The 21,444-nt window shown below is 41.4% G+C and overlaps 1 protein-coding gene across 2 annotated transcripts in view; it reads left to right on the plus strand.

Moving 5' to 3' along the window:
* MYO5C (myosin VC) overlaps window positions 1-21,444 on the plus strand; it is a 1,024,918-nt gene that overhangs the window by 594,019 nt on the left and 409,455 nt on the right. For both annotated transcript variants that reach the window (XM_085644174.1, XM_085644175.1), the window contains exons 23-24: window positions 9,979-10,072; window positions 16,656-16,719. In XM_085644174.1, the coding sequence (XP_085500300.1) occupies window positions 9,979-10,072; window positions 16,656-16,719 (158 nt within the window). The remainder of the gene's footprint in view (window positions 1-9,978; window positions 10,073-16,655; window positions 16,720-21,444) is intronic.

The raw sequence follows: 21,444 nt of genomic DNA on the forward strand, positions 1-21,444 counted from the left end.
CAAAATGATACCCCTTTGGTTCTGAAAAATTCCATATCGAAAGAGAAAAAAGACAGATCCAGCTCAGTACAGAACAATTTGGCACTGAAACAAAAAGGCTCTCCCTTAAAGCTGCTGGAGCTGATTTGGTAAAAATGAAAGAAAAGCTGCATCCAAAACAGGAGAAAAATTATTTAAATCCTTATACTGGACACATAACAGATAAACCAGTAATACCTTCAAAAAGGAAGGCAGACACTGAATACGAAATCCCTCTCAAGAAGAAAAAGGACATAGCTACCACATTCCCCAAACCCTTTCACCTTCTTCACCTATGTCCATTATACCACATAGATCCCCTACACATTACACCATCAGGTTCTCCGAACAAAAATCCTGATATAGGAGATAGAGACCCTGATCTATATCCATCAAAACCTTCCCCCTTGATGATAATACAGCATATCAGGAATTAATTGCTATGGCAGCCAATTACCACAGAGTGCTTTTACACAAAGAAGCACTAGAAGAAGATTTCCTATTTCGAAAACTTAGGAAACACACACAAAATAACACAAATGTTACCTATGCTATAAGGTGAGATGAGGCATACTAATGATATGACTAAAGTCCCAGTTAGAGCACGTATATTAACACCTATGGTGGACAAAAAATATAACCACCCCCCATCTGACTTAGTTTTTATTAGGGGCCTTTGGATACCTTAGTGGTCTCTAATTCCCGTAAGAGGGCAAATTCACAAACATCATGGGAGGCACCACCTCCAGATTAAGAATGCAAGCTGATCCAAGGGAAGAGAATAGCTGCTCAATTACCCAACCATTGGCATAAGGCGAATATGCAAGGTCTGTTGCCCAGATATGATAGAGCTCACTGGGATGAGATGGAAGAATTATTGCAATATCCTCCAGAAGAACACAAAAAGATGGCAGGAAATATTTCAGGAAGGATAACGTATTTCTAATTCCTTTATCAAGTGTGCATTAGATGCTGAAGATACTGCAGCTAGAGGAATCAACACTAGCATTATGCTTAGGAAACATGCATGGCTCAGAATTTCTGGTTTCAAACCAGAAGTGCAACAAACCATTCGTAATGCACCCTTTGAATAAGGAACACCTGTTTGGGCTTCAAATAGACCAATCACTTGAAAAGATGAAAAAGGATACCAAAGTAGGAAAGTTTGTGGGGGTACTTCAATCTCCTTCCACCAGAGGGTCCTTTTGTCGCTCCTTTTACAGAGGAGGCTCCAAAACTAACACCACAGATGTGGCCGCCACTTCATACGAGACACAAACACTATCATCCCCCTCTAGAAGATTCTACAAGGGTGGATGTAGAGGGAATAATTTTGAAGGGAGAGGTAGAGGTATACCAACATGTACCTCCCAGTCCACTAACAAGCAGTGACTTGCTGGTACCCCTGACCATTCATCGCCTGTTGGGGGAAGATTACAACCGTTTCTTCACATTTATCAATCAATAACATCAGACAAATGGGTTTTGGATATTATCCAACATGGTTATTGCTTGGAGCTTAACAGCAATCCTTCCAATATTCTACCTCCCATTCCCAAACTCTTGCTATAACACCAACAGCTTCTCAAACAAGAAGTACAAGCTGTTCTAACAAAAGGAGCTATAGAACCAGTTTTCTTACGACACCAAGGAACATGAGTTTACTCACTTTACTTCCTAATCCCCAAAAAAGATGAGTCTCTAAAACCAATTTTAGATCTCAGAACGTTAAACCTATAAATACTGTCAGAACACTGCCATTCGGTTACCCTCCAACAAGTGCTTCCACTTCTACAACAAGGCGACTTTATGTACACACTAGACTTAAAGGACGCATACTTCCATATTCCTGTCCACCTACCACATCGCAAATATCTCACATTTTCTATACCAGATAATCACTATCAATGCAAAGTATTCCCATTCGGAGTGACTACTGCACCCAGAGTATTCCCAAAATGTCTAGCAGTAGTAGCAGCTCATATAGGAAGATAAGATATTCCTGTCTTCCCATGTCTTGATGATTGGCTCATCAAAGCCAACACACAGAAAAAGTGTTTATAACACACTCAAGCTACCATATACCATCTCCACCAATTGGGATTTACAGTCAAAGCTCAAAAGTACAATCTTCAACACTCACAACTGCAAACATATCTAGGAGAAACGCTAAACACTCAAACAGCTCTAGCCTCTCCCAATGCAGCCAGAATTTAACACTTTCAGGCTTATAACTACAGTTTCAAAACAACCAATACCTAACAGTGAAAACTTACATGCACTATTAGGGATGATGGCATCATGCATTGCAGTAGTACCTCATGCAAGATTACACATGCAGCCTCTACAGGAATGCTTAGCACGTCAGTGTAATCAATCACAGGGGCAATTAACAGATCTAGCATTGGAAGACAGCCGCACTCATCACTTCCTACAGTAGTGGAACACACAAAAGGGTGGCCCTTCATTGACCCGATTACACAAGTCGTACTAACAGCAGATGCATATCTCACAGGTTGGGGTGCCCATCTCCAGCACCTAACAATTCAGGGCTTATGGGACACCAAACACAAAAGTCTTCACATCAATTATTTGGAGCTTCTATCTGTTTATCTAGCACTAAAAGCTTTTCAGTCTCACCTCATAGGGAAAGTTGTCCTAGTTCAGACAGACAGTATGACAGCTATGTACTATGTACAAAAACGGGAGGGTTGTACACACTCTCTACAGTTGTCATGCCTCTCTCAGACCATTTGGCATTGGAGAATACATCACAAAATTAATCATCTGGCAGAACACATTCCTGGCATGCACAGGCAATTTGCCAAGCTCCTCAGCAGGATGTGGTAACAAGTACACGAATGGGAACTTCATCCCCAGATTCTCCTTGCATACTTCCAAAAATGCATACTTCCACTGATAGACCTCTTTGCCACAGCAGAGAACTCAAAATGCCAAAACTGCACCTCCAGATTCCCACACCATTTATCCAAAGGCAATGCCCTATGGATAAACTGATCAGGGCTATTTGCTATCACTCTTCTGCCTCTCCTTCTCCTTCTATTTCTGGTTTGGAAACTCAGGCAGACATAACGCACACTGATTCTAGTAGCTACCACATGGGCTTGTCAACCCTTGCTTACCACACTACTAGAACTGTCAGTGGTTCCACACCAAAAACTGCACCTCACTTCCAACCGTCTCACACAGAACTGTGGAGAAATAAGACATCCAAACCCCAAGGAACTCAACCTAGTGATATGGCTCCTAAAGTCATAGGGTTTGGATACCTAAATCTTCCACCAGATGGTATTACAATTCTTAAAGAAGCAAGAAAACCTACCACTAGGGCATGTGATGCAGCAAAGTGAAAAAGGTTAGTTATATATTGTAATAATAACACAATTAATCTGCCAGATGCATCTATGCAAAATATTATTTGTTATCTAATGCAACTACAGCGAGATGGCTTAGCCTACACATCTATTCGACTACACCTTGCGGCAGTAGCTGCATATCTGCAAAACAGACAAAATGTATCCTTATTCAAAGTTCCAGTTATCAAAGCTTTTATGGAAGGTCTTAGAAGAATAAAATCACCCAGGGTACCACCAGCACCTGTCTAGAAACTTAACATTGTTCTCACAAGGCGTATGGGTCTATCTTTTGAGCCATTACGCAATTGTGCATTACAATTTCTTTCATGGGAGGTTCCTTTCTAATTGCTATCACTTCATTAAGATGTGTTGGCGAGCTACAGGCATTAACCTTAGATGAACCTTTCTTACAACTTCATAAACATAGAGTGGTTCCTCGTACAAACCCAAAATTCCTTCCAAAAGTAGTTTCTGCTTTTCATATTAACAAATCAGTTAGAAATTCGGTGTTCTTCCCTCAACCTGATTCAGTAGCAGAAAGAGCTCTACGCACACTTGATGTTTAAAGAGCAATATTATACAATATTGATAAAACACAAGATTTCCATAAAACAAAAAACCTTTTGTTCTATTTGCTCCACCTAGTACAGGAAATCCTATCTGTAAATTCGGTATTTCTAGATGGATTGTTAAATGTATTAAAACTTGCTATATAAAGCTAAAAGAACTTTAACTATACCCCCTAGAGCACATTCTAAGTGCAAAATAGGAGCATCTATGGCCTTTTTAGGAAACATTCCCTTTGCTGACATATATAAGGCAGCTACATGGTCTATACCACACACATTTACCAAACATTGTGTGAGTGTTATAGCACGTCATCAAGCTAATGTAGGACAAGCAGTGCTAAAAACACTTTTTCAAACAACTCTAACACCAACTGGTTATCCACCGCTTTGGGAGGATTCTGCTATACAATCTATACAATCTATGCAAAGCATGCGTGTGTATCTACAGCACACATGCATTGAACGGATTATGTTACGTACCCAGTAAGCATCTGTTCTTGGCATGTAGAGCTGTAGATTCACATCCGCCCTCTATCCTCCCCGGACACCTCTGGTTGTTGCAGTTCTTATTATTCACATTACATATGCATGGACATCTCTGTACAACACTTAATTACTCCATTCTCACCCTCTTGCGGGAAAGCGATCTAACAATGGAGTCGATACCCATGTGCACTATCACTTTAAGGAGGAGTCACCTTACCTTGAAACTGGAAAAAACTTCCTTGAAGAAAAACAACTTGCAAACTTCTGGACACAACACTAGATGGCAGGAGTATTCAAAGCATGTGAATCTACAGCTCTACATGCCAAGAACAGATGCTTGCAGGGTAAGTAACATAATCCTTTTAGGCTGCATTATTCACCAACTAATGCCCTGATAATCCCAATTTGAAATTTAAAGTAAAAGAAGCCTCTTATTTGACAGCATCATGCCAGTTCCTAGAATCATATTTATCCTGGATTGCACCTCCTTTCACCATTCAGTATTGACAAGGCATACCAAAAAAATGCTGGTACCTTGTATTTCCAGCAGTTGTTTTCTTTTACCAGAACTCTCATCATTTTTTTGAGACGCATGATGATATAACATATTTTTGTAGCATTACCTCAATTCTTAAGTTGGCACAGACACTCATTTAAGTCATGTTCAGAAATAAAACCAAATAAATCAGATTTCCCATCAAGTGTGTTTTTTTAATGTAAGTTTAAATTGTAATTGACTTGTTGACAGATTTTGAAACTTGTAACTTTGTCGGCTGAACAGTTCACACCCAGACCTATTGCTCTCTGCATAAAATGGGTTTCTGCATTATACCCTCTTTCACAGTTCTGGGGTATTGTTTGATTATTAAATAGTTCACAGCTCCACTTTGTATAGACCCTACTTAAAGTTCTTAAAATATAACATTTAATCAAATGTGTTTCGTTGCCTAACGATCACTTTGTTAGTGTTTTCTGCAATTATAAATTATCAAGGGCATACTTCTTCATAACCAGTCTAAAAGGTGATTTAGTAAGCTTCATTCATTCAAGACTCATAAATTGCTTTCTGCACCAATCTTTAAAATGAAACATAACATAACAAAAACCTTTTAATCACTTGTTGTTCACCCAGAACCCAGTTGGTTTGGTCTGGATTGTAATGTTCTAATCTGTTCTGCATCTGTATAAACATAAAGGCCATATTTTATTTGTTCAATCTTGTAAATCCAAATCTGGCCTTCCTAAATAGTTGTTTCAGTCCCCCAAGTGATAGTGGGCATTTTTGGGTGGAAGAGGTATCAAATAAATAATGTCATCAGAGTCTTGAGTTGAGTGTAAGTAACTAGATTAAGTAATAGAATAGGAAAATGCCCTCCTTTAATGTGAGAGTAACTAATAGACAATCTGAGGTAAGCCTACCAGGGACTGGCTATTTCCACATTTTAACTCCATAGTTGATTAAGAAACTCTTGCAATGTAATTTTGTGTGCCAGAAAGTTTTTGCAGTTGTCCATTTGTTTCACTTTATATGGTAACAATTTCCCCTCTCTTTCTTCCCAGTGCCTTTGTTTGAAACATTTAATTTATTTCATATTTTGCTTCTTTTATGCGTATTAAATTATTTAACCCATTTTTACATTTCAGATTCTAGACTCAATCTTAAATATTTATCGATGTTTGTAAATAGTTTCCACTGGGTGTGCTATTCTTATTAGACCAGAAGTTAGAAAGTTATTCAACCAGGTAGAGGGCCCGCAGTTAACACAAACACAATAAATGAACTGACTACATTGCTTAAGGAGACCATAAACCTAGGTATCAATAGTCTTTCCCTTTAAGATCTCACGCTGTCTATTAATATTGTTTCGGCATTTGTAATTTAACACACTAGAAAAACGCCAGACACTCCTTTTTATTACTGTTAAAACATAACAAATTGAAAAGCATTATTGTCTATCCGTTTTGCGATTAGATAATTGCTTCCTTCCAATTTAGGCATTTGTGAGACAAATTATCGACACCACTTTTTTAAAATAAATATATTTGATTGAGCAGATACCGCCATATTTATCAAGAAGAGCAAAGAACATACAGACTTTTTAGTAACATTAATAAATTAAGTGATGTAGTATAATAAAGTGCAACAGTGAGCACAGAAGATTAACAACACATTCTGTACATATTATCCTAACTATTTCTCATATCACATACCAGTCATTGCCTTATGAGCAGCATTAGACAAAGTAGAATGCACATGTACCAAGCAAATCTAGAATGCATTGTAAATAAGGAGATACTCTTCTCAAAGCTAGGCTAACAATTAGATAGAAGAGGAATAGCTCAAACATTGCACTATCCATTACTTAGTCCTTTAGTGGAACTTAATTGCTTACTATATCATATATAAAAGGAACATAGCAGCATGGAAACTAATAAAATGCAAAAATGCTAATCGAATTAGATTGCATGTAATACAAGAACCTTAGCATCCGCATTAGAATGAGTAAAGAGCAAATGTGCTAAACAATTCTGAAATCCATACAAAAGAAATACTCATTCTAACACTAGGCTATCAATAAGAAGGAAGAGGAGAACCACATTAACAATACATGTTCTCATTAATACATAACACTCCCATAGCTAGTAGCTTGAACATTGCCCTATTCCTTGCTTAGTCCTTTGGTATAAGTTGATCTTATACATTATTGTATCTGATAGCTCGAGCATTGCACTAACCATTAATCCTGTGCAATATCGTGTACAGAAGAAACATAGCGGAATGAAAACAAAGTGCAGAGGTGCAAAAGTGCTAGTCAAATTAAAGTACATTTAGTACAAGAATGCAGATTTTATATTATATATAACCATCCCCTCCATAAGGGGCTTAGTAAAGTGCATCTCTGAACACTTTTATTCTCAAGAACAACTAACTGTGCCCAAACAGCTGTATACCTCTTGATATTTGCAACCCGCCAAGCATATGCCTCGACAAAAGGTTCTGGTCCTCTTCAATTTGTCAAAGCAGATTTTAAACATTGGGGCATTAATTGACCTCCAAAACTGGAGAATCAGAGAACGAGTGACTTGATAGGGCAGCTAATATATAATATTGCATATATTTGTTTAGTTTCTGAGTTGCATAAGATGCCCCGAATAGGACTACCATAACTTAAGGTATCATCGTTATTTGAAAAACATTCACTCAGAACTCGAAATGGATCATTCCAGAACTGAAATTTGAGGCAGAAGACAAAAAAAATGTGCAACCAGTCCCCTTCATCATTTTGTGCACATCTTAAACACTAGTTCAGGATGAACAGGAACATTGTATGTATTGCATGTGGGGAATAATATGCCATCCATCTTGAGAGGATTACTATTCTTTCAAAATTAGCTGCCCGGAGGGACTACTAACCCACCATAGAGATATGTTCCAATTCTCTTATAGTCACCCTACACCCAATTTCCTTATCTAGCCTATTTAAATATTCACAAATCAAAGATGTACTAGAGTATTTCCTCAGGGCCCTAAACCAATTGCCTATCCCTGTTAGCTTAATTTTTGCTTATAACTGATTAAGAGCCTGAGTCGATTCACTCCTGTCTTGAAAATTAATTGTCAAGAATCTCAAAATCTGCAACAAACTGTGGCAGTTTCGATGGCACCCTATCCGTAAATGCGGTTTCATTTCCTCCCAAGTTAACTGTCTGTTTCCAACACAAAAATTGGCCAGTACTCGATACCCTTGAGAATTCCACAAATTAAGCACTGGTTTAGAAAGATACAAACCTAGAACTTTACAGTCCTGTAGCCGTACAAACCTTTTGCAAGTCAGCACCTATCTTGCCTTGAAAAAGCTCTTTAAACCGTTTTTAATTTTGACCAGCACCTTGTACCTTGTCCTTTTTGGTAGCCTAGCCATCTTTACAAATACTGGTAATTCTATTACTGATTCTTGAACAATTCTAATAAAAAATGATCAAGCCCTCCAGAATGCTTCCCCCTTCACTCCGATATCCAGCTTCGTGACCTGACAGTAAGAAAATAAATTGCATAAAACAATCCTCCCTGGTCCCTGTCTAGCTGGAGAATGGAATATTTTGCCCTCAAGATTTTGCAGTTCTACATGAATTTGATAAGAGAATCAACTTCTTGAAAAAGAAATACCTTATTAAATTTGATGGGAAGATTAGAAAAAAAGACATACAAATAGAGGCAAAATAGTAGACATTTTAATTAAATTATAGACAACTCCATGAATTGTGATGTGGTACATCTGTGATTTAGACATCTTCATTGCAAATTATGGTTTATAGTGTGAAAGCTACTTATTTTACTTGTAAGACACTCCCTTAATCATCCAATTGGATGATCGGAAGCATCTATGTAGGCACCTTAATTTAAGTACATCCGCACCTTCCTTCAAGTACATTACTTCACCTCTGTGCACTGTTGCTATAGTGCCTATGCACCCTAATATAATTGAACATCTATTCTTTTTACCAATATACACATCAATCATGAACTCAACAAAATATGTGAAATATTACACAAGTTGTTCCTAAATAACAAAGTCATTTAATCTGTTATCAACACAGAAAATACAGTTCAATACAATACAAGTGTTCCAATTCTTTCTTGTGCCCAATGCGTTAGTTCGAATGAATCGAAACCTGATTCAAACGAATGGCATTTCACGTAAAGCTGTAAGGTCATGTTGACATTATAGTTACCGCTGCTGCATGAGGAGTTAAGGCAGGGTCTAGGACACGGAGATATTAGCCCCTGAAGAAGGACCCAAAGGCCGGAAATGCATTGGGCACAAGCAAGAAATGGAACACCTGCATTGTATTGAACTGTATTTTCTGTGTTGATAACAGATTAAATGACTTTGTTATTTAGCAACAACTTGTGTAATATTTCACATAGTTTGTTGAGTTCATGATTGATGCGTATGTATTGGTAAAAAGAATCGAGGTCCAATTATATTAGGTTGCATAGGCACTATAGCAACAGTGCACAAAGGTGAAGTAATGTACTTGAAGGAAGGTGCGGATTAAGTTGACATATCGGACAGTATGTCAGCCTTTGTTGCACACTGAACTACATAGATTACTACTCAAGTTACAGGTCAAAGAAAAGGGACTGCTCCACCTTTTTACATTATTGTAACATTTAAGTAATACTTTGCTAAGCATAAATGTTTTCTATTCAGAGTTTCAGCAAATAATGAATATTTTAATATTTCGAACATGATAACATAACAAAACTTGTAAATATTCAGATTGCATCATACTAATTCTAATTGTGACCATTTCTCTTAAAAACCAAATACCACTCAAGAAAAAAGATGTGCATAGAATCATTGGATTTGTCTGTTGTAAGACCACCTATGAGGTTACATCTTTCATTTTATGATTGTGAAGTAATATTCTAAGCAATGTTTCATTGCTAGATGGCAGATCTGAAATAACCAGTGTTGTATTTTTATGTCTTCATAACGGTTGTTTACATTGTTTAAATTTAGAAAGTAGCAAAACTTCAAAAGCAAACTACAGAGCTGCTTGAACAGAAACAACAGCTGGAATCAAAGCTTCAAGACAAAACCCAGGAAATGAAAGGTATTAAAAACACCCAACATAAGGTTTACTGTTACCTTTTTTATTGTGATTTCGCAGCTACCATATGCTTTATACAAGCTGCTAAGCACGTATACTGTACCAATTTTATAACAATGTTATAAAAGATCCTACTACCTCATCAATGTTACATGGATGTTATAATTAAGTTCAGATTTTATGCACACAATACCATAGAAATTCAGCACTTATAGTTAGTTATCTTAAGTACCTATACCTCGTGCCCTAAGGTAACTCAAACTCGCGCCCCTACCATGCACTGTTTTCTCATCAATAATTTTAAAGCAAATGTTGCACTGATATTATCAATGATGTCATCGAAGATGTAATAGGTGGGAACTGAGCAGTGCATGGTGGGGGTACAAATGATAGTTTCCTTAGAACATGAGATATAGTTACTTGAGATAACCATAACTGCTGAATTTCTGTGGCTTTGTGTGTGTAAAATCTGAATCTAACTGTAACTTCCCTGTAACCTTTTTTTTTTTTGTGTGAATTTCTGCGTTTTTGTAATGCTATTTCCTTACTATTACTTCCCTGTAACCTTTGGTTTTTCCAGTGAATTTCTAGGTATTTTTTAACGTAAAGTAATATTTAATTACCATATGTTAATCCAACCACCACAGTGCACCTGCGGCCAGGCCCTGCAGCTAACCCCACACCATGCACGGCCTGTGGTGAATGCCCCAAAGGCAGCCAACTCCCAGCCACCCTCTCCTGGCCTCTTTTGGCCCCGGGGATCCTATCCCCCGGGGCCCACCATTATGTTTATGGGGGAGTGTGACATGCCAATTTTGGCCTGGGACACCATCCCTCAGGCCCAGCAAATTTTGTGGGGAGGGGGAGCACATGTCCCCCTCCCTGAACCACTTTTGGCGACAGGGAGCACATCCCCTGGGGCCAGCATACGTGGTCCCCTCTCCCCAGGGATCCCATCCTCCGGCACCCGGCATTATATTTGTGCAGGGGCACACATACCCCCCCCCATGGGCCGATTGTGGCCCAGGGAAAGCCATCTCCCATGGCCTGGCCATATTCTAAAGGGGGAGGGGGCCCTCCTCCATGGGCTGAAACAATGCCCTGGGGCCCGACCAACTAATGGAGGGTGCCCTGGTGCCCACCCAATGCATACACCATATCCTGCTTGGGGGCCGTGGGGAGCCCCAATACCCCTGTGGCCCCAGCCGGCTCCCTGCATCCAGTGGGAGCCAGCATTGCTACCACCCACAAGGAGCAGCGAAAAATGCTGCTTCCAGTGGGTGGGAGCAGTATGATCTGTTTCCCTGTCCGCATTACTGCGGGCAGGGAAATAGACATGAAATCTGCTCTAAGCTGACAGGAGCATGTTTAAAGCTCCTGCCAGCTGGGAGTGAACTTTGTGTTTGCTCAAGCTTGGCGGGAGCTTTGAAATGTTCCTGCCAAGCGAGATCAAACACAGGTTTCCCAGTTTGTGCCAGTGTGGGCAGGGAAACCAATATTTCCCGGTGGTAGGCACCCCGGGGCATAGCAGGAGCCGGCCCTGAGGGATGGAGTCCCCAGGGACATTTATGTCTTTCGGGGGGGACCGCATGGCCCCCTCCCCTTTGTTATGGTGGCTATCCTCTGGGGGATGGGGTCCCAGGGGCCAAAATTTACCTTGGGAGAGGGGGTTGCATTGCCCCCTTCAACATTACTAGTATGGCCTGGCTCTGGGAGATGGGGCCCTTGAGGTGAACATAGGCCTGGGAGAGGAGCCATGTGCCCCTCTCCCACTTGAAAAGAGGCTGGGCCGTGGGAGATGGTGTCCGTGGGACTGAAATCTGCCCGGGTAGTAGTGCCGCATGGCCCCTTTTCCTAATATCGGCTGGGCCCCAGCAGGCGGGGCCAATATCAGCCTGGGGAGAGGGGCCTCGTTTGCCCCCTCCTCATAATAATAAGACCAATTCCCCTGGGACCATGTGGGGGGCTAAAAAAAATGCATGGGGACCGCAGTTATTTTTTTAAAACGTTTGCTGCAGAGTTGCAAATTTGCAACAAAATTCATAAAAAGGAAAAGCTTTTTGGGCCCCAGGCAAGTTCTGAGTTTCAAGATCATGCGTACCCTTACATTCCTAGATAAACATAAATCTGCTTTCTTTCATAACTCCAAAACTACTAAACTGATGTACACACTTTTTTTTTAAAAAGCACTTTTCTGGGCCAAGATCTAGCTCCATGCCACATTTGGTGTAATTCCGTTCAGCGGTACAGGCATGTTGGGACACCCCCTCCCCTTTTCCTCAACCCCGCTCGAAGAATCACCCTGAAACGTTTGAAATAGAATAAGTAGCAATTTACTAAATAATTTACCTACACTTTCCAAAAAGATAATATTTGAGGGACACCCTCATATGCACAACATATCACCCATGCTATTTAGTTAAGAAAACTGCCTGGCCAACATCAGTGTCACGGACCACAAAAACATGCATCCAACAACCACTCAGTTAAAACCAGTGTAAATAAACCACGCTCATGAGCGTTATATTTATGCCTTGGCAGTGCATTATGACAAAAATGTACAGATAACATGTTTGTACCTTTGTCAGACAACGGAACACCACCACAGATCTCACACTCAAAAAAGCTTCACTATTAGATGTAGCAACATAGACCTAACATGCCCCCAGAAACCAGCCTTATATTAGGGGTTGGCAGAATAGTCCTTTCCACATGCAGTATTGATGACATTTTCGCGACTCCGAGTTACCTCTATAATACGGAGTTATGCCAAAATCTGCCAATCACCTTGTGCAGAATTCTTTCTTGTAGATGGCTCCAGAACAGTAAGTTGGCGAGCGGGATTTGGCATCCCCTAGCACATTTTTGGTTGCTACGAGGACCTCTGGCAAGAATTTTTCTAACGCAGACGGTCGCTGGCAGTCACGACCATTCGCGTTTAGAAGGCTGCCACTCGAGTAGATTTGCCACTCAAGTTGAAAATCTACTTGAGAGGCAGCAAAATCAAGTCGAGTAGCGGCACCCTCTGGGGCACTGCATGGTTCATTCGCTCTGATTCTTCAGTTGGGAATGCACTGCCAGCCCTAAATCACAGCACGATCTTTGCAACGTGCCTCTTTCCACCTGTTGGGGAAACTGGAATCTTGCTGAGTTTTTATCTAACTTCAAGGGAATTCAACTGAGTCAAATTCCATGGATTCTGCCCATCCCTACCATATATCATACCACAACTGAAGACTAGTGAGGAATGTCAAATAGAGAGTAAGGCTCCAATTTCGGAGCTGGATTGATTGCCTGAGCTGGCTGACATCAGAATGGCCAGCAAAGGCAGAACTCTGAAAAGACATTGAAAGCAGGTTTTACTAATGAAGGCAAGAGTGACAGCCCCCCACTGCCCCCAACCAGAGTTGATCCTTGGTTGTTTGACATGCATTTGAAGAATAGTCAATAGTGTAGTCAGAAAAAGAATGCTGAGTCTTAAGTGGTGAATGCAGTTTCCATAACAATGAAATACGTTTGATGATTCTGTGTGGACTACCAAATAATTGGCTAGCTGAAAAGCTTAACTAAGACTCCCTCAGTAGCACAGCCAGTGCTGCAGACAACTTTTGATAGGCTGAAGATGGGTATTACTGTGCTCTTGATCTATGACCATTCCAGGCCACCAGTTACAGAAAAACTATACCTTTTTGTACAGTGCTGCTTTTCTGGTAGTCCTTCTTCTTGAGTCAACCCCCTTTTGTAAAGATGCCAGAGAGGGTGTATCTAACAGCCCATTTAGTTTAAATGTGTGGAGAAATCCTTGCATGTGATATGATAATCTATGTGCAAGACCTTAGACGCAAGATTGCTCAGTACATGATGAATGTATTCATCCGACAGTCAAAGCTAGACAAGAGCAGATCCAATAATGATGTGGTTAGAAAGCTCCACAGTTTGGATTGTGGAGCTTGTGAAGGCTAGCTAGGACATTATAAGTTAAGTGGCTTGACCCGCAAACATTGTTTGAGTAAAGCATTGATCTGAAAAACTGGATTGAATTAAAGAACATGGGCAACACACAATGCTTTTCATACCAACAGATGGAACTCCACTTTAGCAATGGTGGTGTGCTGTTTAGTTTTCTGTCACATTATATGATTGCAGATGAAGACAAGCCCCTCTTTTACTCACTTCAAGGGAAGAGAACAATGACTCTGTGCATTAAGTTAATGTTTCTTCATAACTGACTTAAAAGCAGTGCAGCTACAAGCGGTACCTATCGTAACAGTTCTTCAACTGGTTTGGGGATCTTACAAGTAGGAGTGTGCAGAGACATCAACCTTATGGACAACAAACAAGTCAAAATCTAAGCACGCATTATTTAAAACAAAAGTTGTTTCTAACAGCCATTGTTAGGAGGTTACTCAATTTTATCCAGTGCTGACTAAGCCCTACACTAGTCTATCCCTAAAGTACATGTTAAGGTGTCCGTTCTAAATTGAGTGTGTTTCACAACAGAACAAATTCTGAAAAATAGATCACGTTCCCCGTACCTTACGCAGATAAGCTACCAAGTTCCAGAGCTCTTTTAGTTTAGCAATCTGCTAGTGTTTGCCTGTATAGAGCTTTTTCTCTACCCCAGAAAGTTATATTCAGTTTACATTGTTGCCTTTTGGGTTACGTAATACCACTACTGCATCCCAGAGTTTTGCAAGATGGCCCTGTGCCAGTTTTCTACAATGTTACAGTATTGAGGGCCACCTTCATTAATAATCTAATACAGGTTCAGAAAGTGCTTAGTCGCTTGAATGGTGAACCTAGCTATCGAGGCCAGTAAGTGCCAGATAGTGCAGTGGTCTGTTGTCAGCCGTGTTCACCTGTAATCTGGTAGGCAGCCACTACCTTTTCAAACAAGTATTCCTATATTCTCAGAGACCAGAAGTAGGTGAAAGACTTCCTTTGATGTTTTGTAAACCAGTTGGGTATCTGATGGCTAGAAGTCCATTTCATTTTAGTAGCTTGTATTTCTCAGAGGAACATGAATTAAGAGAACTCCATCCCATTACCAATGGTCTCTCTACGTTTTTTATTTTAAAGAAAGTATTTCCAGAGGTGGGGTATAGGATGTCCTATTTTGTGAGGCTGGCAGACAGTGTTTAAGGTTTGTGTATCTTTTCCAAACCTTTTTTTATTTCAGTGATTAGGCAGCCTCAAAAGGCAGTAACCTATCTTAAAAAAAGCAGGAAGAACCTTATTAAAAACTATAATCTAAAGTGCACTAAATGTATTTTAGTGTTTAGTTTAGTGGTATGTTTCTCTGCAGGAATTGGAAAAATACTATCCATATAATTGAAAAAAAATGCAGCTTATATCTCGACGGTGGAGGTTCTAGCAATGTGATTTTTTTTTGCACAGTTACAAATATTAAGTGCACACAGAATTGTAAGTTGTCTCTTTCAAAAACTAAACATTAAATTTGTTGGAACTAAAACAGTATACTTTCTCCTACCCTCAGTATGTTAAGTCATGTTATTTGGAGTTTAGCAAATGATGGGCGTTTACTATCTCTGTTAGGTGATACTTGCTCAGACAGGATGGGTGAAACCATGTTTATGAATCACTTCAAAGCAGGTATATTTTAAGAATCAGGGACAAACCAGCATATGGAGTGTCTTTCAATGCAATGTCCCTTCAGTGCTGTGCCCTGTTCAATACATATCACTAAATGCCAGTCAGCAGTGATATTAGCTTAACCAAAGTAGGTACACAAGATGTGGATGAAGAGCAAGGTGATTCACAGTTCCTGATGCGAATTCTCTTGTAAATGCAGGAAGTATGCTCAGGCAAGGAAGTTCTTCTTTTATAATTTAAGAAGGCAAATATCCAACAAATGAACGGTATTGGGCCAGATATATAAAAGCATTTTACCCATTCTGTGTCTATGCTGAAATATTTTACTACATATGACCCACTATTTCTTTAGATAATCCCAAACTCTATACCACCACTTTGAACATATTTGGGTACATTAGCTATTTTGCCTACTGAAGACCTATCTTGTTTTCCAGAAGCCCATGCAGGACTGAATATTGCTTACAGAACTAAGTGGGGTTTTTAACTGGAACCTTATGAAACTAGTATTACAAGGAACATAATATTTGTTTGTGTTATTTCTTTAAAGTGTACACTTGACATTGCTGTTATTGAAGTTACAACAAACTGATCTCAAATCGCTGTACTAGACAAGACTAGACAAATGAATTGAATATTGGTACCTTACTCCACACAAACTGTTGAAACTATTTTATTGGGGTCTAAAACATCACACAGAGCTGTGTCACCATAGTCTTGTCATCAGTTTTGTGGGCAACTAATTCCATACATTCTGTTATAGTTTAGAGTTTATAGTTACTAATAGCAACATAATCAAGCATTCATTGTGAAAAGAGGATTGACATCTGTATAATTACTTTCATTTTACAACCTCAATATATATTTTTCCTTAAAACGTAAGTTCTCACTTCTTTGCTAGGGTACATGTAGTAAATATTTTCTTGAAAAACACATGTGGACTGTGATAGTGGAATATTCTCTGTGTTTGCAGATAAAATGGATGAACTTACAAAGAAACTCTTCGCTGATGTAGAAAAAGAAGAAAGACAGAGAATGTATGTATCTGTGGAGGAGTACTGTTTTATAAGAGAACTGATCTTCTTAATATCCTTATGTTACATATGCTTATTATAAAGTATTTACTCTGCTAATTACTATAATCTGAAGTTGCCCAATTTTATAAATGTTCAAAAGCTCTATTTCACTAGAGGAACAAAAGAGGACACACTCTTAAAAATCAAATATGAATATGGATTCTTACATTGAACATGGTTGCAACTGATTCAAATATTTACACTGGAAAGTGTCCACAAAGGTATTTTATGACCCCATAAAATAACATACAGTAGATATCATGTCAAAGAAGATCATGGGTTCTGTTTTTCCAATTTCAGTGACATGATGATAAATGATTGTTTATGTATTAGATAGTGTAAGAAATTGGGTTGTTGGTTGACTGGTATCTGATCCCTAGTTACGCAACAATCACAATCCTTATCAGGGTGAGGGACAAGCCAAACCCTAAATTAACCTGTGCTTAACCCTCTGGTAGCTTATCACAAAACAGCACCAGAGTTAACTGAGAGGCAAAGTGTAAATAGTTTGTGCAGCACTTCAAACAGTAATAAAGTGAAAAACACCACACAAAAGGATCCCAAGCCAAGTTAGAAAAACTGAGTTATTTTTAATAAATAAAACAAGACCAAAACAACAATGGTCCAATCATATGGGCCGTAGATGTGCAATTTTAAAGATTTCACTGATAATCACCCAAAAAGCACAAAGCACCAAATGTGGATAACTGGTCGCAGTGGACCAGGACAAAGACACAAGTTCAGGCCGAACGCGATGGAGCATAAGCGGGTTACAGGGACCCAGTTAGGCCCACTGAAAACATCACCATAAATCCTGGTTTGTGTCGCATTGCGAAGATCCACATCAAAGATGAGTCACACAGCTGAAGCGATGTATCGGTTCAGAGATGTGGCGAGGCTGTGGTGCAAGGTCCTGTGTCATTGTCGAGGATCCCGTGGGCTTGCGATGCGAAGACCGTTGTCGAGGATGCGTTGTACAGTCAGGGCGATATGTCGATTCTGAGGGTTGCAAGGCTGCAATGCAGAGTCCAGCAATGTCGTCGAGGCTTCATTGATGAAGGATATGAGAGCCTGTGCTGAGGATGCATTGTGCAGAGGCAGTTCCGATGGGGTGACGGGATGTGATGCTTTGCTAGTCTTGTCAGCAGTACTGATCCATGTAGCAGCGGCGATGCATCAGTTCTGCGCGGGGATGCACCACGTAGCAGAGGAGATACCTCAGTTCCGCTGGATCCACATAGGCAGGCATAGCACCTTAGGCTCACTTTCAAGCATCCAGGACTGGGGTGGCAGGACTTGGCAGGGTAGACCCACAGATGGTTCAGTCGAGGTGCTGTTGTAGTTGGGGCGTTCTATCTCTAAGGCTCAAGTCCGGAGGCCAGACAACTATCCCTTGGAGTCCCTTTAGTGGTCCTGAGGTCAACAGATGCAAGTCCAGTCCTTCTCACCTAAGCAAGAATGCAATAGGCAGTAGGTCAGCACAGCAGAGCAACAATGCTTCAGCACAGCAGTCCTTCTTCCTGACAGAGTATCCACAGGTCCAGAAGTGTAGTTATTAGACCTGTCAGCCTTAGGGTGGTCTTCCCCCTAACTATTTGTCCGATTGTCTCCTCTTTTTGTTGGCCTTAGGATCTGAGCATTTTACCACTGCTGACCAGTGCTTTAGTGCATGGGCTTCTCGCTCAAACCTGGTAGCATTGGTGTATACACAATTTGCATATTTAATTTATTTGTGAGTCCCTTGTAAAGTGGTATACCATATACTCGGGGCCGGTAAATTAGATGCTACTAGTGAACCTGTAGCACTGATTGTGCCACCCACACAAGTAGTCTTTAAACAGGTCTGAGGCCTGCCACGGCAGGATCTGTATATAGTTTTACTGCCACTTCGACTTGGCATTTAAAAACCTTTGCTAAGCCATAAACTCCACTTTTATTAAAGCAAGGTCATCTCTACGGTAGGCCCTAGTTGGCTCTATTGGGTGCTGCATAGGTGAAAGGTGAAAAGTTAGGACATGTACTTTTAACTTTTGCACGTTCTGGTAGCAAAGAAAACCCTGATTCGTTTTTCAATACTGCGAGGCCTACTCCTCTCATAGGGTAACACTGGGAATTCCTTAATACCGTTTTAATTATCATTCCTGATTAGAAAGGAGTAGCTGTATCATGTAAAGTTAGATTTAACATTACTATTTTAGAAATGCCACTTTTAGAAAGTGAACATTTCTCTGCTCCTACAGCTCTCTGTGCCTGTAGCCTGTCTCCAATACACGTCTAGGGTGGGTGACAACTACAATTTGTGCATTCCCTCTAGACAGTCCCAAACACAGGAAGGTTAGGTCTGTCTGAGTGCTCATGTGCATTCTGATGGCTCTTCCTGGCAGCAAGTGATTGTGGGGCTGACACAACCTAAATAGACAGTGCCCTGTACCAACACAAAGGGCTGATTACCCTCTACTGATGGTCTGGTGACAAGGCTGGGCAGAAAGGACCTCTGAGCACTTCAAAGACCCTTCTTTGAAGTCACCCCCACTTTTTTTTTTTTTTTATAACACATTTTTATTCAATTTTTGCATAGGAAGGAGCAATGAGTTACAATCCGTATTAAACACAGTATTTATACATAGGTCCAAGGATATTACACAAGTATCTTGAACGTTCTTACAGATGGTATCACTTAGTAGTCGATGCACACCAAATAAGACATACGAGAGGTTGAAAGTACATCAGACAGGTACATTACTAGGTATCCGACCACGACTATGTGCTACTTTCCCAATCTTCAAGGCTCTGTATCTATGGGGGCAACCCCTCCCGAACAACCCTCTAACTCCCAATCCACCCTAACCCACCCATTTAACCCAAACGTGCCACGAATTTGTCTGAGGGTCACAGATCATCTCTCTCGCGGGAGGGGGAAGGGGAGTGGACAGGGCCCACATCTCAAGCGTGGAATCGGGGGAGGATGGAGGCCAAGCACAGCGGCCAGGGGGGACACCAATGGTTACAGACAAGTGTAACAGAGGAGGGAAGGCTTGTATCATCTCCCACCAGAAAATGGCCTCAGTCAGACGGGAATTTACAACACTCAGTGCCAGGGGACTGGCTCCAGTCACTACCAGACTCATCCGCCGGCATATACCCTGTCTCATGCTGGGGGACTCCGGGGACTGTTCCCCGCAGCCTCCTCACCCTCCTCCACCTCACCCTTGAATAGCTCAGTTAGGTGTGCTCATTCCAGGGATATAGGACGCTTTCGCAGCCCTTGACTCTCTTCCCGGTACAACGCCTCTCGCTCTGCCACCGACCACCTCCATACCTCCTCTCCCCAGACCTCCACCCGCGGTGGGGCTCGAGACTTCCACCGCTGGGTTATCAGGCACTTTGCCAGCATTAATGCCAGATTGACAAAACGACGCAACAGTTTCGCTTTAAGGGGGAGCGGCAGCAGACCCAATAGGCAAGCTTCTGCCCCAGGAGGGGCGTTCATTAATTATATTTAAAACATGTGTTATCCTACCCCAGTATCCCCGCAGCGCTGGACATAGCCACAACATGTGCAACAAATCGGCATCCTGTGCCGGACACCGTGGACAGGACGCAACTGTTGTAGTATACATCTTACTTAGTGTATGGGGTGTAAGGTAAGCCCTATGAAGGACAAACAACTGAATAGTTTTCAATCTACAATTTCGGGACACTTTCTTAGGGTTTTCCAGCACATAGGTCCACTCTCTATCACTAAATGCTCGGGACAAGTCAGTTTCCCACCACAACCGGAGAGGAGCCAAGGAGACCCGGGTGTGCTCCACCAGGCCCCGGTACAGCCAACGGACCAGGTAGCGTCCATGTCCCATTATATGGAGGGAGCGCAGGAGGTGAAATGTCGAGGGTTCCCGCGGCGTTTCCAGCCATTGTGCCCGAATATACCGGAAGATCGCCGCATGTAGCAGAAACTGGGTACCAGGTACCATGTTTACCCTCACAAAGTCCTCATGGGACAACAGCTCGCCTTCCTGGAAGAAGGCACTTCTGACTGGCACTCAGGATCCCCTGCCTCGTGGGGAGGCCACACAGTGGTATATTGGAAGCATATGGATTTTGGCATATTTACATGCCCTTCTCCAATACTGCAGCGCTATGTTCAGGAGGGCCGGGGGGTCTAATAGCCTAGGGGTCCCAGGACACAACAATGACTGCAAGGTACCACGCGCTAATTGGGCCGGGGTGTACCCGATTTCGAACAGGTTTTTCCCAGCCAGCCAATAGGCCCACCACTGCAGCTGACCAGCAATACAGTATGCCCTAAAGTCGGGTGCTCCCATACCACCCGCCCAGCTTGGCAGCCGCAACTTAGCTAACGACACCCTATGCCTACCCGGGCCCCAGACCAGCGAGGTCAGCAGCGCATCTAACTCTCGAAAAATCCAAGCTGGGTATACCACCGGAATGCTGACAAAATGGTAGAGTAAGCGAGGCAGCATCACCATTGTAGAGATCGTTAGCCTTCCCGCAACGGTAAGAGGCAAGGTGTTCCAAAATGCTATTTGGGAACGTATGGAAGATTGTATGTACTAGATTGCCTGCTATGACATCTTGCACGGAACGATAGATATTAATCCCCAAATACCTAAACGTGACTGGTGCCACCCGTATGGCCAAGGGCCCGAAGCGGAGCTCTGGGGC

The sequence above is a fragment of the Triturus cristatus genome, chromosome 3_1 (genome assembly GCF_964204655.1).
Source record: "Triturus cristatus chromosome 3_1, aTriCri1.1, whole genome shotgun sequence".
Classification (NCBI taxonomy): Eukaryota; Metazoa; Chordata; class Amphibia; order Caudata; family Salamandridae; genus Triturus; species Triturus cristatus.